At 47.7% G+C, this 16,383-nt stretch overlaps 1 protein-coding gene across 2 annotated transcripts; it reads left to right on the top strand.

The window, feature by feature from the left end:
• The first annotated feature begins 287 nt into the window (after nucleotides 1–287).
• PHF10 (PHD finger protein 10) lies at nucleotides 288–16,213 on the top strand. Of its 2 annotated transcripts, XM_059401462.1 has the most exons (12): nucleotides 288–305; nucleotides 1,132–1,238; nucleotides 3,244–3,374; nucleotides 4,002–4,085; nucleotides 5,032–5,165; nucleotides 5,259–5,408; nucleotides 6,022–6,131; nucleotides 7,250–7,403; nucleotides 9,976–10,131; nucleotides 14,442–14,550; nucleotides 14,818–15,006; nucleotides 16,024–16,213. In XM_059401462.1, the coding sequence occupies exons 3-12, from the start codon at nucleotides 3,314–3,316 to the stop codon at nucleotides 16,107–16,109; spliced, it is 1,233 nt and encodes a 410-aa protein (XP_059257445.1). In that variant the 5' UTR covers nucleotides 288–305; nucleotides 1,132–1,238; nucleotides 3,244–3,313; the 3' UTR covers nucleotides 16,110–16,213. The 2 variants fall into 2 exon arrangements, with proteins under 2 accessions (XP_059257445.1, XP_059257443.1); XM_059401460.1 differs by lacking the exon at nucleotides 288–305 and having other exon boundaries at nucleotides 1,135–1,238; nucleotides 4,008–4,085.
• The last annotated feature ends 170 nt before the right edge of the window (nucleotides 16,214–16,383 follow it).

Below are 16,383 nucleotides of genomic sequence, written 5' to 3'. Positions count from 1 at the left end.
GGGGGTGGGGGCGGCCTGGCCGCGAGCGCGGGGCTCGGAGCGCGCCGGGCGGAAGCGGCCCCCGGGGTGCGGCGTCCCGGCCGCGAGCGGGGAAAGCGGCCCGGAGGCTGCGGGGCGGCGCGGGGCCTGCGTTGGGTCGGCGGGAGCCCCCGTCGCCCGCGAACTTCGCCGGGCACCGCAGCAGCCCGCGGCCCCCCCGACCCCCGCGCCGCCCTTCCGGGCGCTGAAGCGCGGGAGGCGCCGTGTCCGCGAGCTCGGGGCGCCGCGTGTCCGGCCGGAGGCGCCCGAGAGCCGCGGGGCCGAAGGTGGGGGCTGGGCAGGCGGCGGGGGGGACGCCCCGGTCCCCGCAGGCCCCGGCACGGCGCACTGAGCGCACGCGGGGCGCCGCCGGCGGAAGTGCTGCCGCGCTGCGGGGACTTTGCCTTTTTAACTTTTCCGAGCGGTTCCACTCGGAGGCGGGGCGAGCGCGGCGGTCACGTCGCGGCCAACTTTAGGGGGCGCCGAGTGACCCGCTGGGCCGTGCGGGGCGCGCTTCCCCGCTGGGCCGTGCTTCCCCGCACCCGCGCCCGCGCCCGCGCCGCGTCTCCGTCGGCCGACACGGAGGGGCCGCGGCCGGCAGGCGCAGTGCCCGTGGGGACCCGGCGGAGCGTCCAGTCTCCGCCGTGCGGGACCGAAGTCGCGGCCGGAGGACCCGGCCCGAAACCCGTGCGTCCTCGTCGCGCGCCGCCGCGTGTCCTGCCGTGTGTCGGCGGCGGGGCGGGGGGCGTCGGCGGGGACACGCTCGTGAGCGGCTGCGTTCGCTCGCCCGACCCGGCGCGCCGCTCGCACCGTCCGCCCCGCAGCTCCGGGCCGGGCGCGGGAGGCTCGCGCGGGCGCTGCGGGCCGGCGAGAAACCGGCGCGGGAGGCGGGGCGAGCGCGGACGCCCGCCGGGGACCGTGCGGGTCACGTTTATTTTCATAGTTTCCTTCCCGGTCCCGCCGCCCCGCGTTGCCGCCCGCGAGGAGACGCGGGGAGGATCCTTGTCCCTCGAAAGCCCTTAAGTGGAGCCTTTCAGCAAGTCCGCGGAGATGCGTCACCGCGCTTGCTCCCGCCTTACCGGCTCTCACGTCTTCGCTCTTCGGGACGTCTAGGGTGACGCCGACGCCGACTCCAACGACGGGACGCCCGCATCCAAACGGCGGCGCACGGGCTCGGGAGACAGCTGCCGGAGTTGTGAGACGGCCAGTCAAGACCTGGGGTACGGTGCTCTCCCTGCCCCCGGTTCCCGCGCTGCCCTGCGGACCCTCCCGGCCCGGCCCGGCCCGCGGGGCCGAGGGAGTGACTAGGACCAGTACTTGGGTCATGTGCAGCGCGGGACGCGGCAGGACTTTGGCTGTCCCTGCGATGTGAACGTGATCGTGATGAAATCCGCGTAGAAAACCCACCGTCGTAGTGACACTGGGCTGTGTCACTAGCGGCCCGGCTGCGTCCAGCGCCCTGCAGCCGCCCCCTGCGCCCCCATGCGTCTCTACCGCGCGGAAGGGGGCCGGCCTGAAGCCGTGGCCGTGGCCACTGCCTCTTTCCCCGGCGCCGGCAGCCTCCGTCTTCGGGTTCGCCTCGTGTAGATGGAATCCTACAGTTTCTGTCCTGTTGTGTCCGGCTCCTTTCGGCATCGTTTCTTGAAAGCTCCAGTTGGAGGCTGTGTCAGAACCTTCTTTCTCTTTAGGGCTGAACTGAGCTCCTTCGTGTGGACAGACGCCTCTAGTCTGTCCTTTGATCGGACGGACAGTGGGGTGGTTTCCCGCTCGGACTGCTGTGAACTGGGCTGCGGTGAACGCTGCGGGGTCAATAAGTGTTCAGTCCCTGTTTTCAGTCCCTTTGGGTGCATCCCTTGGAGAGGAGCGCTCGATCGTGCGGTGATTCTGTGTCTAGCACTTGGAGGACCCACCAAGCTGCTTTCCACAGTGAGCACCTCATGTTCTGGTCCCAGCAGCGGTGCAGTGTCCAGGGCTGTGGGTTCTGTCCCACTTCTGTGAATGGCCATCCTGCGGGCTGTGAAGTCGCAGCCCGGTGTCATTTGCATTTGAATTTCTGAAATGGCCAGTGAAGTTGACCACCTGTCAGTACTTCTCTGTGGCTCCTTTGGGGGGGTGGAGAGGAAATGCAGAAAAGCATTTCTGACTTGGGTTGTTTGTTCTGTTGCTGCTGCACAGCGGGAGGTTTTTATGCGTTCTGGGTGTTCATCTCTTGCCCATCTGCAATTCTTACTCTGCCGGTTGCCTTTTCACTTTGTTGGAAGAGTCCTTTGATGCACAAAATTTTTAATTTTGTTGAAGTTTAAATCATTTTTCTTTTGTTGCTTATGGTTTTGATGTCCTATCTAGAACCTGTGGCCAAATCTAAGATCAGGGAGAGTTTCTGCTGTGTTTTCCAAGAGTTTTCTGGTCTGGTTCTTCTGTTGAGGTTGTTGATCTGTTTTTGAATGTGATTGGAGGTAAGGGTCCAATTTCACACTTTTGCATTTGGATATCTGATTTCCCAACACTGTTTTTGAGAAAACTCTACTATTTGGTCATTACTTCTAATTGGATGCTATTCTTGCCGCTGTATCCCCTGGTGAGATTTAGAGGTTGGGTTGGCAGGTCCGGAGCTCTGTCGCTGGCTGGTCAGGACTAGGACCGGTTCCCGGGACTCGGACGGGTCCGCAGGGTTGGGACAGGGCACCTTCACACCGGGTCTGTTCTGTGTTTCTGGCTTTGTGGAGTTCAGGAGAACAAACAGTACGGTGTATAGTTCAGCTCTTTGAGAAACAGGTTTCTGGAGTTCTGCTTTCTTAACTGTTTGACTTGCTGAACAACATGTGGGAAACGCCTTGGGCGGGAGAAATAGCGGAGTAGGTGTGGAGCCCAGGAGAGGGAATTCTGGAGGAACGTTGCCACCGATTTGGCCATGTAGACCTCTTACGCCACAGAATTCCTCTACAGCGGGCCGTGCTGAGCCTTGGTTCTTTGGGGTGTGTGGTTGTGGGCTTTCGTACACTGCTTGCTTTCTCTCCCTCTGCCCGTTCTGTTGTGTTCTTGGACGCACAAGACCGGGGGATCTTGTATGTATGGCAGAGTCAGAACACTGAATGAGAATCTAACTAATTAAAGTAGTTCTCTAAAATTCCTAAAAATAAAACTCAAAAATAGATCATTAAAATAAAAATGAATAAAACTTAATAAAAGCCACATTTAAGGCATAATACATATTTCTCTGCTTAGCTTTAGCTACTACCCAGCAGAAAATTTGATAGAGTACAAGTGGCCGCCTGACGAAACAGGAGAATACTATATGCTTCAGGAGCAAGTCAGTGAATACTTGGGGGTGACCTCCTTTAAACGGAAATATCCAGGTATTACGTCTTAGTTTATGTAACAGATTAAGCCTGACTTTGAACTACTAGTAATCGTTTTTGATAAGTTAACAGCTTCTGGATCTTTGCGTATGGGTTATGTGTAATACATTGTCCGTTCTGCTGCTGATTTTCCCTACTCCTGTCACCCAGTACTTCTCTGCGCTCTCAGCTTGCTCTTATGCCTTATACATGGACTTAAAAGGACAATGTGGAAGGTGAATTTCCTGGGGAAGAGTCTTAGAAATAAGTCCTGTTGCGGCTGAAAGCAGCAGGAGTTTGATTCTTTCCCGTTGCTCCCTGGCCTTAGTGAGGGAGGCAGCTACATGGGGCTGTGTCTGGATTTGAGAAAAGCTGTCGGTGCAGCCAAGTTACTGTTCTTGCTTTGGGTTATTCTGTTTTCAACTTTAATTTAGCTTTAATTCCTTGAATTTGTAAGATTATTTGCGTGGTCTCCTTAGTAATCTTTGGAATATATAACACGCAGTACTTTTTTAAGTCCATAAAGAATTTAACTTTTTAAAAAAAATCTTAAAAAGGTTTTTAAGTTTTTAAAAGTTTGAAAAATGCATAATGTTACAAATGCAAAAGACTATTTTTCATAGTCTTTTGTTCTTTTCTTTGGAGATTTAGAGCGACGAGATTTGTCCCATAAGGAGAAACTCTACCTGCGGGAGCTGAATGTCATCACGGAGACGCAGTGTACTCTAGGTAACAGAGGCTCTGAACGGGGATTCTGAAAGCTAGGTGTTTATGAGGAGACACTGCATGGGGGTTTGTCCTCTTTGCTAAATTTAAAGTGTTTTACAAAATTAATGGCATAGATTGAACTATTTAAGTGCTAACTTGTTTATATTTGGTTTTTGTTAAAAACAAAAAAAGGAGAATGACATAACATTTCATAGAAGTGTGTGTGAGGGTGTGTGCAAAATTTGTATGGTAGTTTTTACAAGTCTTGGTCTTTATCTCTAGTGATGCACATTTTGCTCTGTTTTTTGTTCCGTGTGATTATCTCCATGCTTTGTTGCCAGTTTTTCTTTCATAAACATTTTTAATGCACCGTGGCTACTTTTTAATGTGAAACCATGGTTGTTCATCATAGCAGTTGGTCTGATGCGATGCTCTGACTTTTGAAAATGGCCTGTATGACTTGCGTGTGTGCTGGTGCTTCTCGTGGAGTGTGAATGGACTCCATGTAATATTCCTAGTGTACTGAGTTTGAAGACTGAGTACTGCAAAACTAAGTACAAAAGACTACTGAAAAACTCGTTTTCTTCTAATATCCTTCCTTAGTTAAGGATATTAGATTAAGGATAATCCTTAATCTTCAGTGGCCTGTAGTTAGTATGCACCGTTATTTAGCCATTGCTTTTAATAAAGGGTATATGTTTGTAGTATGTTGAATCTTAAAAAAATGTGGTTGAAAAATTGATTTATTTTCCTTTGCAACTTGATGAGTTTCCTTTTTTAAGTGTTTGACCTTATATTATGAATATTGTTTTTTTTTTTAAATGTATTACAGTATTTTCCCTTGACTACTGGAAAACTTTAAATATAGAGTAGATTAAAGAAAAAGCAAATTTTGAAAACTACTTTTGCTCACAGCCTTAAAAGAGGTTTTTTTTTTTTTTTTTTACCTTTTTTTGGTGTAAAATAGGTTTAACAGCATTGCGCAGTGATGAAGTGATTGATTTAATGATAAAAGAATATCCAGCCAAACATGCTGAGTACTCTGTTATTTTACAAGAGAAAGAGCGTCAGCGAATTACAGATCATTATAAAGAGTATTCTGTAAGTATTGAGGTGACTGGCATCTCTTACTCGGTTGGGGAGAGTGACATGTGCAGTCACATGTGACTTCCCACTGTCATACTTTTATTTCAGCAACTGCAACAACAGAACACTCAGAAAGTTGAAGCCAGCAAAGTGCCTGAGTACATTAAGAAAGCTGCCAAAAAAGCAGCCGAATTTAACAGCAACTTGAACCGGGAGCGTATGGAGGAGCGACGAGCTTACTTCGACTTGCAGACGCACGTAGGGCTGCTTCGCATTCTGAGCTCCGAGCCTCCCTAGCGCTCCCGGGGCAGAGCGGGCGGGGCCTGCTCTGCGGAACCGCTGTTGTTCTGTACCAGGAGCGTGTCCTTTTCTGCCCCAGAAGTTAAGACAGAACTTCTGACCATGTGCCTGTAATACTCTGCTTGCTTCTGTGTGTGAGTGTGTGTGCGTGTGTGTGTGCGCGAGGCAGAGAGAGGAGGGAGGGACGTGTGGTTTGCTCTGAGGTCGATATCCTGCTGCTTGTCCCAAAGGTTCTTTTAAGAAATTTCCATCTCCGTTCACGTAAGACTCAGTTGCCACGTGAGGCTGAAGCTCGCTCTTCTCGTTCCGTAGATGAGGACGCGCGTGGCGTTGCCCAGGCCCCCTGCTCTCTGCGGGGGCAGAAGCGCACGCGTGTCCCTCAGCACTGATGGCTGCGATGAGCCAGATGCGACTTCCCTGTATAGCGAGAAACACTGTCCTGTGTCCTCGGGCTCTGGTTCCTAATGTCTCCTGCCGGGGAGGGGGTGCCGCGGAGAACGGGTGGCACCGTGCTCTAAAACCTTGATCCCGAGGCGCAGTCAGTGTTGCATTTCTCTTCACCTTAACCCAGGTCATCCAGGTGCCTCAAGGGAAGTACAGAGTGTTGCCGACAGAGCGAACCAAGGTCAGCTCCTACCCGGTGGCCCTCATCCCCGGACAGTTTCAGGAATACTACAAAAGGTACTCACTGGTTTTATGACCATTGAGCAGAGTGGCCGCCCGACGGGCGCGACCACCTGCTTGTCCCCGCCGCACGCCCGCCCCTGCTGCTGCTGCTGCGCGCACCCGGCGAGCGAGAGTGTTGCTCGTCTGGCGTTCCCGACGGATCGTCGTGGAAACTCAGGCTAGCAGGGGCATGTTGTTTGAGAATCTCAGCTTTTACATCAGCCTTAAACCTTACGTTCTTGAGGAAAGAGACTGTTCCTTAAAGGCTAGTGTGTAAAATAGAAAGTCATATTTAAATCATGCGTTAGCAGACTAATTTCACTTCTGGGCCAGCAGACTTAAAAGCGATATGCCAGGGTAGCAGGCCTTTGCTTTTTGCTGTGTCTGCTAGGCAGTGCTGAACGCAGATTGCAGGGTTTGGACAGGGGGTGATGTGGGCAAGGGTGGCCTGTGGGTGGGAGTGACCCAGATGTGTCCTCTGGTGTGGCTGCTGCTGATCTCTAGTGTCAGACACAAAGGGTTCATTTGTTTCTTCAATAATGTGGACCGCGTACTGGCGTGCGGCAGTGCATCCGTTGATGCGGCCTCGTCCGCCGGGGAGGCGGCCGGGTCGTCACTCCCCCCCCCCCCCCCCCCCCCGGCGGGGGCCGGGGGGCCCCGGGGGGGGGGGGGGGGGGGGGGCCCCCGTGCGGGGGGCGCCGCCCCGGGGGGGGGGGGCGGGGGGGCCCCCCCCCCCCCCCCCCCCCCCCGGGTAGAGCAGCAGTGATAACTCGGGGAGCAGGGCTGGGGCGCTCGGGCCGCATGGCTTCTGTGCAGGGTCCTTAATTGCCACGGTTCCCGCTTTAGTCTGCTGACTTCTTTCCCCTCTTTTTGGGTTGAAGATGAAGGAGAGAGACATGATCTTGATAATAAGAATCAAATACGCATATTACACTCTTAGTCTGGTGCAAAAACGTTTAAGCTTTTTATTACTTTTCCTACTTGGTAACAATGAAAACTTCCTTGTCACATCTGTAGTCATTTTCCAGAAGTAGCTGGGCTAGCAGGCACAGTGGGCTGCGTTTGGAGCTCGTGGGTTAGAGCAGCCCTGTTCCTCACAGACGGCAACTGACGGTCGCTTCTCTGAGCCGCAGGTACTCCCCGGATGAGCTGCGGTATCTGCCGCTCAACACTGCGCTCTACGAGCCCCCCCTGGACCCCGAGCTGCCGGCCCTTGACAGTGATGGTGACTCGGACGATGCCGAGGACAGTCGAGGCGACGAGAAACAGAAACACAAAGGGACTTCGGTAGGAGTGCTGGTCTTCACCAGGAGGTGCCCCTTCCCCTAGAGGGTTTGCTGATCGCTTTCCCAGATGTTGAATGGAACGTGCATCGCCACCCTCTTTTTGAAAAGGGGCAGTTGCATGTGCTTTCCTGAATGCTTTCATCAGGAAAATTATTTATTCTGTGCATTATTAGAGACAGGCTATGGATGGCCTTTGGTAAGTTTTATTTTTTAAAGTTGCCTTTCAGGTTATCACAGGCAGGTTCCAAAAGGGCACTGGACATGAGTTTACAGTCCTGTGTTGAACTGTCCTGGTTTGGGGAGTACATGAACTTGTGTTCCTATTGCTTAATTTTTAAAAAAAATATTTTTTGTATTTATCTGAGAGAGAGACATACGGTGACGGAGAGCACAAGCAGGAGGAGAGGGACGATCAAGCTCCCTGCTGAGCCGCGATTCCCCACTCTGGGCTTCGTCCCAGGACCTCGGGATCTTAGCCAAAGGCAGACGCTTAGCCCACAAGGCACCCCGTCCTACAGCTTAATTAATAATTTAGATTTCCTATAGGAAAATTTGAAGGTGTTATTATGTAGGTTTTTCTTGTACGACTTTTTTTTTTCCCCTCTTTTTAAAGCAAAACGCAGTTGCATGACTGGGGAGAGTTAGTGTGCTCGGTGGAGGGTGAAGGAGAGCAGAGGGTTCGATGTGATCGGGCGCGGCGCGCTGAGCGGCTCTGGCCATTTTAGCCCTCCTTACAGCCAGCCTGCGCCCGAGAGTGCGCTCTGTTACATGGGCAGCAACAACTTCTAGAATATTTGATGATACGTGTTACGTAAAATGAGATGCTCTTCAGATATTAAAGCGATGGCGCCACTTTTTCCTGTCCTACTGGTAAAAGGGGAGCTGCGGCGGAAGCAGGATATATTGGGGTTGATTTTTACTCACTCTGCCGTAGTAGTCTGTGGGGCGCTTGGGGGGCTCAGTGGGTTAAGCCGCTGCCTTCAGTCCAGGTCATGATCTCAGGGTCCTGGGATCCAGCCCTGCATCGGGCTCTCTGCTCAGCGGGGAGCCTGCTTCCCTCTCTCTCTCTGCCTGCCTCTCTGCCTACTTGTGATCTCTCTTTCTCTGTCAAATAAATAAATATAATCTTTTAAAAAAAGTAATCCAGCATTTCAGGAGAGCATTTAACAGTTTATACCAAGATTTTTAACTTCCACAGAATTTGACCTAGCAAATATACTAACAGAGTTTACCTGAAGGATAAAATTTAATTAGGAAAAACATGGCCATTGTAGTGTTAACAGTATTTTTTATAATGGAAATTAGGAATAAATTTAATGTCCATAAATTTAAGGTGATACATTACATTTACATGACATGTGGTAAAATGCATATAATACTTAAAACAGTTGAAAAACCCATGAACACACACTCAGTGGAATCCTGTGTGTGTGTGTGTGTGTGTGTGTGTGTGTGTTTAAGATCTTATTTAAAGACTTACTTATTTTAGTGGAGTGGGGGAGGGTCAGAAGGAGAGGGAGAGAGAGAAGCTTAAATAGACTCCACACTGAGCGTGGAGCCTGACATGGGGCTCGATCTCACGACTCTGACCTCAGCCAAAACCAAGAGTCAGTCGCTTAGCTGACTGAGCCACCCAGGTGCCCCACCAGTGTTCTAATAAAATGAGGGATACGTGTAGGTGGGGTAAATGTTTGAGTGTGTGCATGTGTGAATCTGGGTATTTATGCAGACACACAACTGATGCATTCACGTTTCCAGGGGTTGTCTCAGAATGTTTATCAGAGTAGTTATGGATGACCTAATTTTCTCACTTAAAATTTTCATAATTTACTTGAGCATAACATTTTTATTTAACTAGAAAATTTTAAATTAATAGATGAAGAATTCAGTGATGAGATATCCAAGTGTTAAACTTTGAACATATAAAGTATGTCAGATACTGTCATGAGGACTTGTGTGGGATGCAAGACGGAGCTTGAAGAACCCGTGACACTCACTACTCAGGAAGAATACCCACACTTATCTAAGACAGTGTATTTTTTAAGCAGTTTTTTTTTTTTTTCCCCTAAAGATTTTATTTATTTATTTGACAGAGAGAAATCACAAGTAGGCCGAGAGGCAGGCAGAGAGAGAGAGAGAGAGAGAGAGAGGGAGGCAGGCTCCCCACTGAGCAGAGAGCCCGATGTGGGACTTGATCCCAGGACCCTGAGATCATGACCGGAGCCGAAGGCAGCGGCTTAACCCACTGAGCCACCCAGGCGCCCCTTTAAGCAGTTTTTTTGTCTGAAACAATGCCCCCCGTGGTTGAAGCACCAAAGCCGACAGTCCTGTCGTGTTACGTCAGGAGACGGTGCGTTAAGGTACTGGCTGGCGTGAGTGGAGTGAGCTCTGAGCTCTCACGTATTCATAAGGCAGGTGGGTGACTTTTAACACGACTTCTTTCAGTCTGCACTGGAAAAAGCTTTTTCTATTTAGCTTTTTATTTTTAGATTGATGGAACTTTAAAACTTTTTACAAATCACAGTCCAGTCTGTGCATTCCAAGGAATTTCTGTTTGTGTTTGTGACCTCCAGGACAGCTCCTCCGGCAACGTGTCCGAGGGGGAAGGCCTTCCTGACGGCCAGGAGGAGCCTTTCCAGGGAAGACAGAGATCCAAGGACAAAGCTGCTACTCCAAGAAAAGACGCTTCCAAACGTTCTGTACTGTCCAAGTCAGTCCCTGGGTACAAGGTAGAAGAAAAAAGCCCCTGACTCTGCTTCCTTCCTGACCAGCCTCTTTCCCCGACATAGTTTTAACTCTGACCTCCAGAGCGGGGGAGCTCTGCCTGCCGCCCCCCACTCGCTGTTCTGTGGTGTGTGCCCTCTGTCGGCTGCCTTCTCTTCTGCTCTCTTTTCTTGGTGGCTTTGCTGTCACTTTGGCCTCTGGTTCAGCTTCTGTTTCTGGAGATGTACAATTTATAAGAAAATCTTTTTTTGACTTTTAAACAATAACCAGGCAAGTATGGGTTTTTAAAAAAATTTTATTTCGTAGGCAGAACTTTATAGTTTGTTTCCTTGGAGTAAAGAACGTCACTATCTGACGTCTAAAACATGCTAGTGTTGAGCAGAGCTGAGCTGTGAGGGACGGGTGGATGGGCTCTTAGAATAAGCTGCCTCTTCCGGAAAGAGATCTGGGTTTTATCCCGTGAATATTTGATCTGTTGGCCAAATTTAGCTGACTCTGCAACGGAAAGTAGTACGACCTGTCACTTACACTGTGGTGATTTGTAGCGTAGCCTTGGCACATAGCGTCTCTAACTCCAGGACCGCGATGTAGGCACCATTTAGTGACGTAGCCTGGCTCAGAGTAAGGCCGTGTGCTCTCAGCCATGTTTCTGTCAGCGTCTTCCCCTTCAGAAGTCTAGGTGAGAGGTGAGTAGCCTTACCCCTGCGTGGGGGGTTTGGAACGTCCTGGAAGAGGTGACATCAGCTGCACGGTTTTACGTTCTGGACAGTAATGGTAAGATAGACCATTCATACAGTCCGGGTTCTATCAGATTATGCCTTTTATTGTGGTTATGAAGGTGTTTGGAAGGAGCGTCTTAGAGTAAGGCGAGGGAGTGGTTTGCTGAGTGGGACTGTTGAACCATCTTGTCTTGTGTCAGGATTGGGGTCGCGGTGGATGATCTTGAGAAACAGGTGCGTGCGGGCTACCGGCCAACTTCCCTTCCCCCGCTGGACCCTTCTTGCGGTCCGCTCGCCTTTCTTTTCCTGAAGTAAATAAAGCAACTTAGCAAATTAGTGTGTTTAATCCACATTCAGTTTGAAGATGCCTTTATATAATCAGTTTAAAAATATATGTTTTTTCAGCCTGTGGCAAGCAAATCTTAAGCTTCGTTTGGCAAAGGTCGGCTTCCAGGGATGGCTTGAATAGGCCGCAGATGTGCGATTTTATACTTGTTTTTACACAGATAGCTTACCTAATTTTTTAAATGTAAAAGCTGTAAATTAATGCTTCATAATTGAAAGCAAGTGAAGTCCAAAGAGTTAGTCTTGGAAAGCTAGCCTGCCGTGCGCCGCGGAGGGCACTGAGCACGGAGGAGACCGTTCACCACAAGCCTGGGTTCATCCTGGGTTCGGAGGGGAGAGTGGTGAGATACATGTTTTAATAGAGGCTGAAAAAGAAGAATTATTCCACAGTATCATTGATTTAATCTAGAAGAAATCCTATAGATTAACCTAAATTGATATTACTCAAGGGAGTGTAATATGCAAAATATACATTTTATAATTTCTGTGAACATTTTTAGCACCTAAAAATGTTTCAGGTGTTTCAAAGTTTGGAACAACCAGTATCTAGACTTAATACATTAATATGGACATGTTTGTTAAAAGTAACCTCTCTATGAAAAATATTAATAAGCCAAGATGTGCCTAAATATTCGGGTGCTGACAAGCTGAAGGTCATATATATATAAATATGTTGGAGTTACAAGAAATGACGACGTATCTGATGTCTTGCTTAATAAGATTCACTAGTGCTTGCCCTTAATTAGTAGGACAGTATTGTTTAGGTTACATTAACCTGCAGTGAAAGCATAATTGTTAGGATTCAGGCCTATGCGACAAGTTTATAATTAAAGTCTATACTATATTAGTGTTACCGTGAAAGTCTCCCTTATCTTTGGTTCTTTCCCGAGCAGGAAAGTCAGTGTATTGTGAGCCTTTTATTTGAGATGCTGAGAACCATTAGGATGGGTATTTTAATGTTCTTGTCAATAGTGAAGCTTTGATGTTGCAGTTACTAGAGGTAGAGCAGTCAGACACAGGGTCTGTTCCGTCAGTCGCCGCGGGAGTTCCGCGCGCGGTTCCCTTCCTCCTCCGTGGGAGGAGTCTCCGTCAGAGACGAGCTTCCCGGCTGGCGGTCCTGGCTGTGAGCAGCGTGGCTTCTCAGAGAGCTCGGAGTGCTTGAGTGAGCAAGGAATTGCCATAGGAAATGCTACAAAGCTCTTTCTCTCTTTCTCTCTCCCTTCTCCACCCCTGTCACTCCCTCTTTTCATCAAGATGAAGACTATTGGGTAAGAAAAATTTTAAGTGGCTCAACAAAATATTATGATTTTAAGCTTAGAAGTAAACCTAGGATTTTCTTGGTGTCCCTTTTTATCATAGGTGTTTAATGTATATTTTAATGGCTGTAGAACTTGAATTGCTCTAGAATGTGAATGACGAGCTTGTGTTTGATTCCTTTTTGACGTTTGTAAAGGATCTCCTATAAGGAGTTCTTTTAGAATTTAATACTGTGTAGTTATGTCCCTGACTTCAGTGAGAGATATTCAAGTACTTGGTATGCCAGTATCTAACTTCAACTACAAGTATTAAATAAGTCTGTCTTTTACATTCAGTGCAGGTGCCATGGCCAAGAGTTCTTATTTCGGTGTATCGAGAGAGCTTTCTGCTGTGTGTTATGGCAGTTACAGGTGTGGTCAGCACCAGATCAGAACTTGGATCATAGAAGTGCACTTCCGGGTGTTTTGTATTTAGGTGTAGGAAACACAGAGAGAACCTCCTGCTTATTAGAATGTGGCAGCAGCAGTGGAGGGTAACTGCACTGTGAGACGCACACGGTGCGAGCATGGGACATGATCCGTTTGTTGGGGGAGCAGGGTATGAGGACACACGTACAGGAGATGTAGAATAGTTAACGGGAAAGTTCTCTATGTATGTTTTAACTTCCATATTTATTATTTTGTAGAGACATGTGTGATTGTTTAGAGTTACTGTTTTTATTATATTTATGTATAAGGTTGACTTTTTTTAAATAAATAAGCCAAAAATTATTTTTGAATGCCTCTGTCATCTTTTGCAAAGAAAGACAATTTAAAACATAAAAAATTTAAAGAATTAAGAACAAATTGTTTAGGCCTAACAGGTTTTGAAGGTGGCAGGGAGACATTCCAAAGCTGGAATGCTGTATACGAAGGTGGAGTTTCCTTGAGGCTCCTCTTTGTTTCAGTAACTTAGGAGAGGGACAGAGAAGATGCGTTTGGCGGGGTTGGAATAAAACATACCACAGTCCTGCTGAAGAGCATCTCCCGCAGGTCCTGTGCGCACATCGGCCGGCCCGTCTCCTCCTTGGCCCGTGCGCGCCCTTCCTTCTCTGCCTCCGTCACTTACGTGTTCAAGTAGCGTGAATGAACGTCGTCTCACTGTGGTCAGAGCTGTGGTGTTTGTATGTTCTCCCTCCCCAACGACCGTAGGTGCCCTGCATCTTTTCTTGTTCGTCCTTTCCAGTGTGTTGCTCAGTGTTATTTTAAAGCCCAAGTGCTTTCATCGGATTGAGCAAGTCTTTAAGCTGCACAGTGAATGGTACTCAAGAATATGAGGGTGTCTGTGATTTTTTTTTTAAGTTTTTTTTTTTTTTTGGCTTGTCTGAAAACTTACTTTCCTCTTTTATGTTTTGTATCTCATGTGGAATGCTTTCTCCCTAAGCACAGGCTCTTTTATTATTAGATACGCAAAGGAAATAACCACAGCTTGGTTTCCAGAAACACTTATGCACATGACAACGTATGGATGAGACATCTTTCAATTAAAAATGTTAAAACAATGATTCTTGTAACTTAGATTTCATAGATCTGTTTTTACAACTTCGGAAAACAGTCCGTTTTTAAACAAGACCAGTATGTAAGCTGCTCCACACGGAGCCTTCCGTTTTCCGGTAAGCCCGACTATACACGTAATGGTCATTTGGTACCTGGATTTCCTCTTCCCGGTAATAGAGCAATTTTTCGTTGTAGTCTTCCCTTCTAGTTCACGAAGGGAGTGTAGGATGCTCCATTTAATCCTAACACGAGATCACGTTGTTGACAGAATTTTTAAAAGAGATCTGAGGCTTTAGTCGGGAGGCCATTGTATGTTGAAAGCTGGCTCTCAAGTTGGGCCCTTCCAAAAGGTCCTCGTTAGCAAGTTAGCCAAGAGTAAAGATAAGGCAGTCACAATTCCTTATGAACCCACAGTAAGTTCTTCTGGCATGAATTTATAGCCCTCTTCTACCCTTCCAGCCAAAGGTCATTCCAAATGCTCTATGTGGAATTTGTCTGAAGGGTAAGGAGTCCAACAAGAAAGGGAAGGCTGAATCCCTCATACACTGCTCCCAGTGTGACAATAGTGGTGAGTACTGACCTGTCTTCTTCGCATTGTAACCGCCCTATTCGTTGCTTCCAAAGCCAGGAGTTTTAGTTGTCAGCTAGACCTGAATCAAAGAATCATCAAATATATAGAAGAAGCCCATGTATTTTTCTCTACTTCTTATATTTTCATTTCTTTGGTGATTCAACATTGTAGCCATACTCGTGAACTTGAAGCAAACTAGCATTTTATTATGCCATATTAAGTTCAAAATTCTTTTGTGAAATACTAATGTTGGTTTTGGTTTAGGCCATCCTTCTTGCCTGGATATGACCATGGAGCTTGTTTCTATGATTAAGACCTACCCATGGCAATGTATGGAATGTAAAACTTGCATTGTATGTGGACAGCCCCACCATGAAGAAGAAATGATGTTCTGTGATGTGTGTGACAGAGGTTATCATACTTTTTGTGTGGGCCTTGGTGCTATTCCATCAGGTAAAGACTGGAAAAAGGAGGAACATTATCTTTGAGTGAAGGGATTATCCCAGCGTTTTTTTAAAGGCTCCGCATAAACACCATAAAGATCCTTCTGTTCATAAGACGTGACCAAAGCTGTGATTATCCAGATAACGTCCACCTGCTTTTCTTTGCTAGGTGACCCGAGTAAAAAATGGGATGTCCCATCCAGGTGCTGGAAGCAGAGTTCACCGTACAGGGAACTCATGTCTTTCCACTGGAAGAACTAAAAGCAAGAGCATCAATTTGTTTCAAAGCCTTGATTTTATTTTTAGCTCATCTATTCAGAAACTTAACAAAAACGACCGCTGTGCCTTTATAAATATTAAACCAGATTTCTATAAAATGAGGCAGCATGACAATTCCAGATAACTTTGGAATGAACACAGAGTTGGAGAATAAATCACAGTAATTGGACTAAAATATTACACATAATTGTGTAAATTTAGAACTTATTTGCATAGTTAACGCTGTATAATACTTTTATAAAATACATGCCTCGAGCTCAGTTTCCTGGGAACCATTAAGAAGCAGGCGACTTGACTCGGACGGGAGTACGCGGCACAGCTCATCCCTGGTCAGCTTAAAGTGCTGTGTCTGGTGTGCGCCCGGCCTCGGGGCTGCCACTGGGCAGCGGAGGGAGGCTGAAGACAAGCCAAACTCTGTAACAGGTTTTATCTGAGGATTTCTGTATTGAACTCTGAAGTTGGAGAGTGACTGGATTTCAGAAAGGATCGTAGAAACTTTTTAAAATCAGTATCACTGTAGAGAATCGCCCCCGCCCCAGCCCCCGGCACCGAATTTCACATGATACTGATCGTGCTAATGAAGGGAAGTTTCCATTTTCTCCTTAGGAAACTCGTTAGTGTCCTTCATGTCACAGATCCGCAGAGAAGTATCCTTAGTGATAGCTAAGAAAGGAGAGCCAAATGGATTTAAAATTCAGTCCTAAAACATTAAATTTCATACTATATTAACTAACAATTTTTCTCCTAGGTCGCTGGATTTGTGACTGTTGTCAGCGAGCCCCCCCAACACCCAGGAAAGTGGGCAGAAGGGGGAAAAACAGCAAAGAGGGATAAAATAGATTTTTGACCCAATATTGTAATATGGATTTAAATGAAGTATTTGGTGCCAACTTATTTACATTCTCCATTTTATGCCAATAAAAGATTTCTGAAATTAACTCCGTGCTTAAAATCTGCCAGTTGATTTGTTCTAAGCTACTTTTACCCTTGAAGCCAAGTTCAAGTAGAGAAATAATCATTTTCCCAAAGTGTTTTTACTCTCTTTCGTACTTTGGCTCTATGCAGAAGCGCAGTCGGAAACCTTCGGCGCTGGTCCTGCGCTGACCCC

Source organism: Mustela nigripes, chromosome 5, assembly GCF_022355385.1.
Source record: "Mustela nigripes isolate SB6536 chromosome 5, MUSNIG.SB6536, whole genome shotgun sequence".
In the NCBI taxonomy this organism is placed as follows: Eukaryota; Metazoa; Chordata; class Mammalia; order Carnivora; family Mustelidae; genus Mustela; species Mustela nigripes.
The sequence above is the reverse complement of the archived record's forward strand: the minus strand, read 5'-3'. Positions and strand labels throughout refer to the sequence as shown.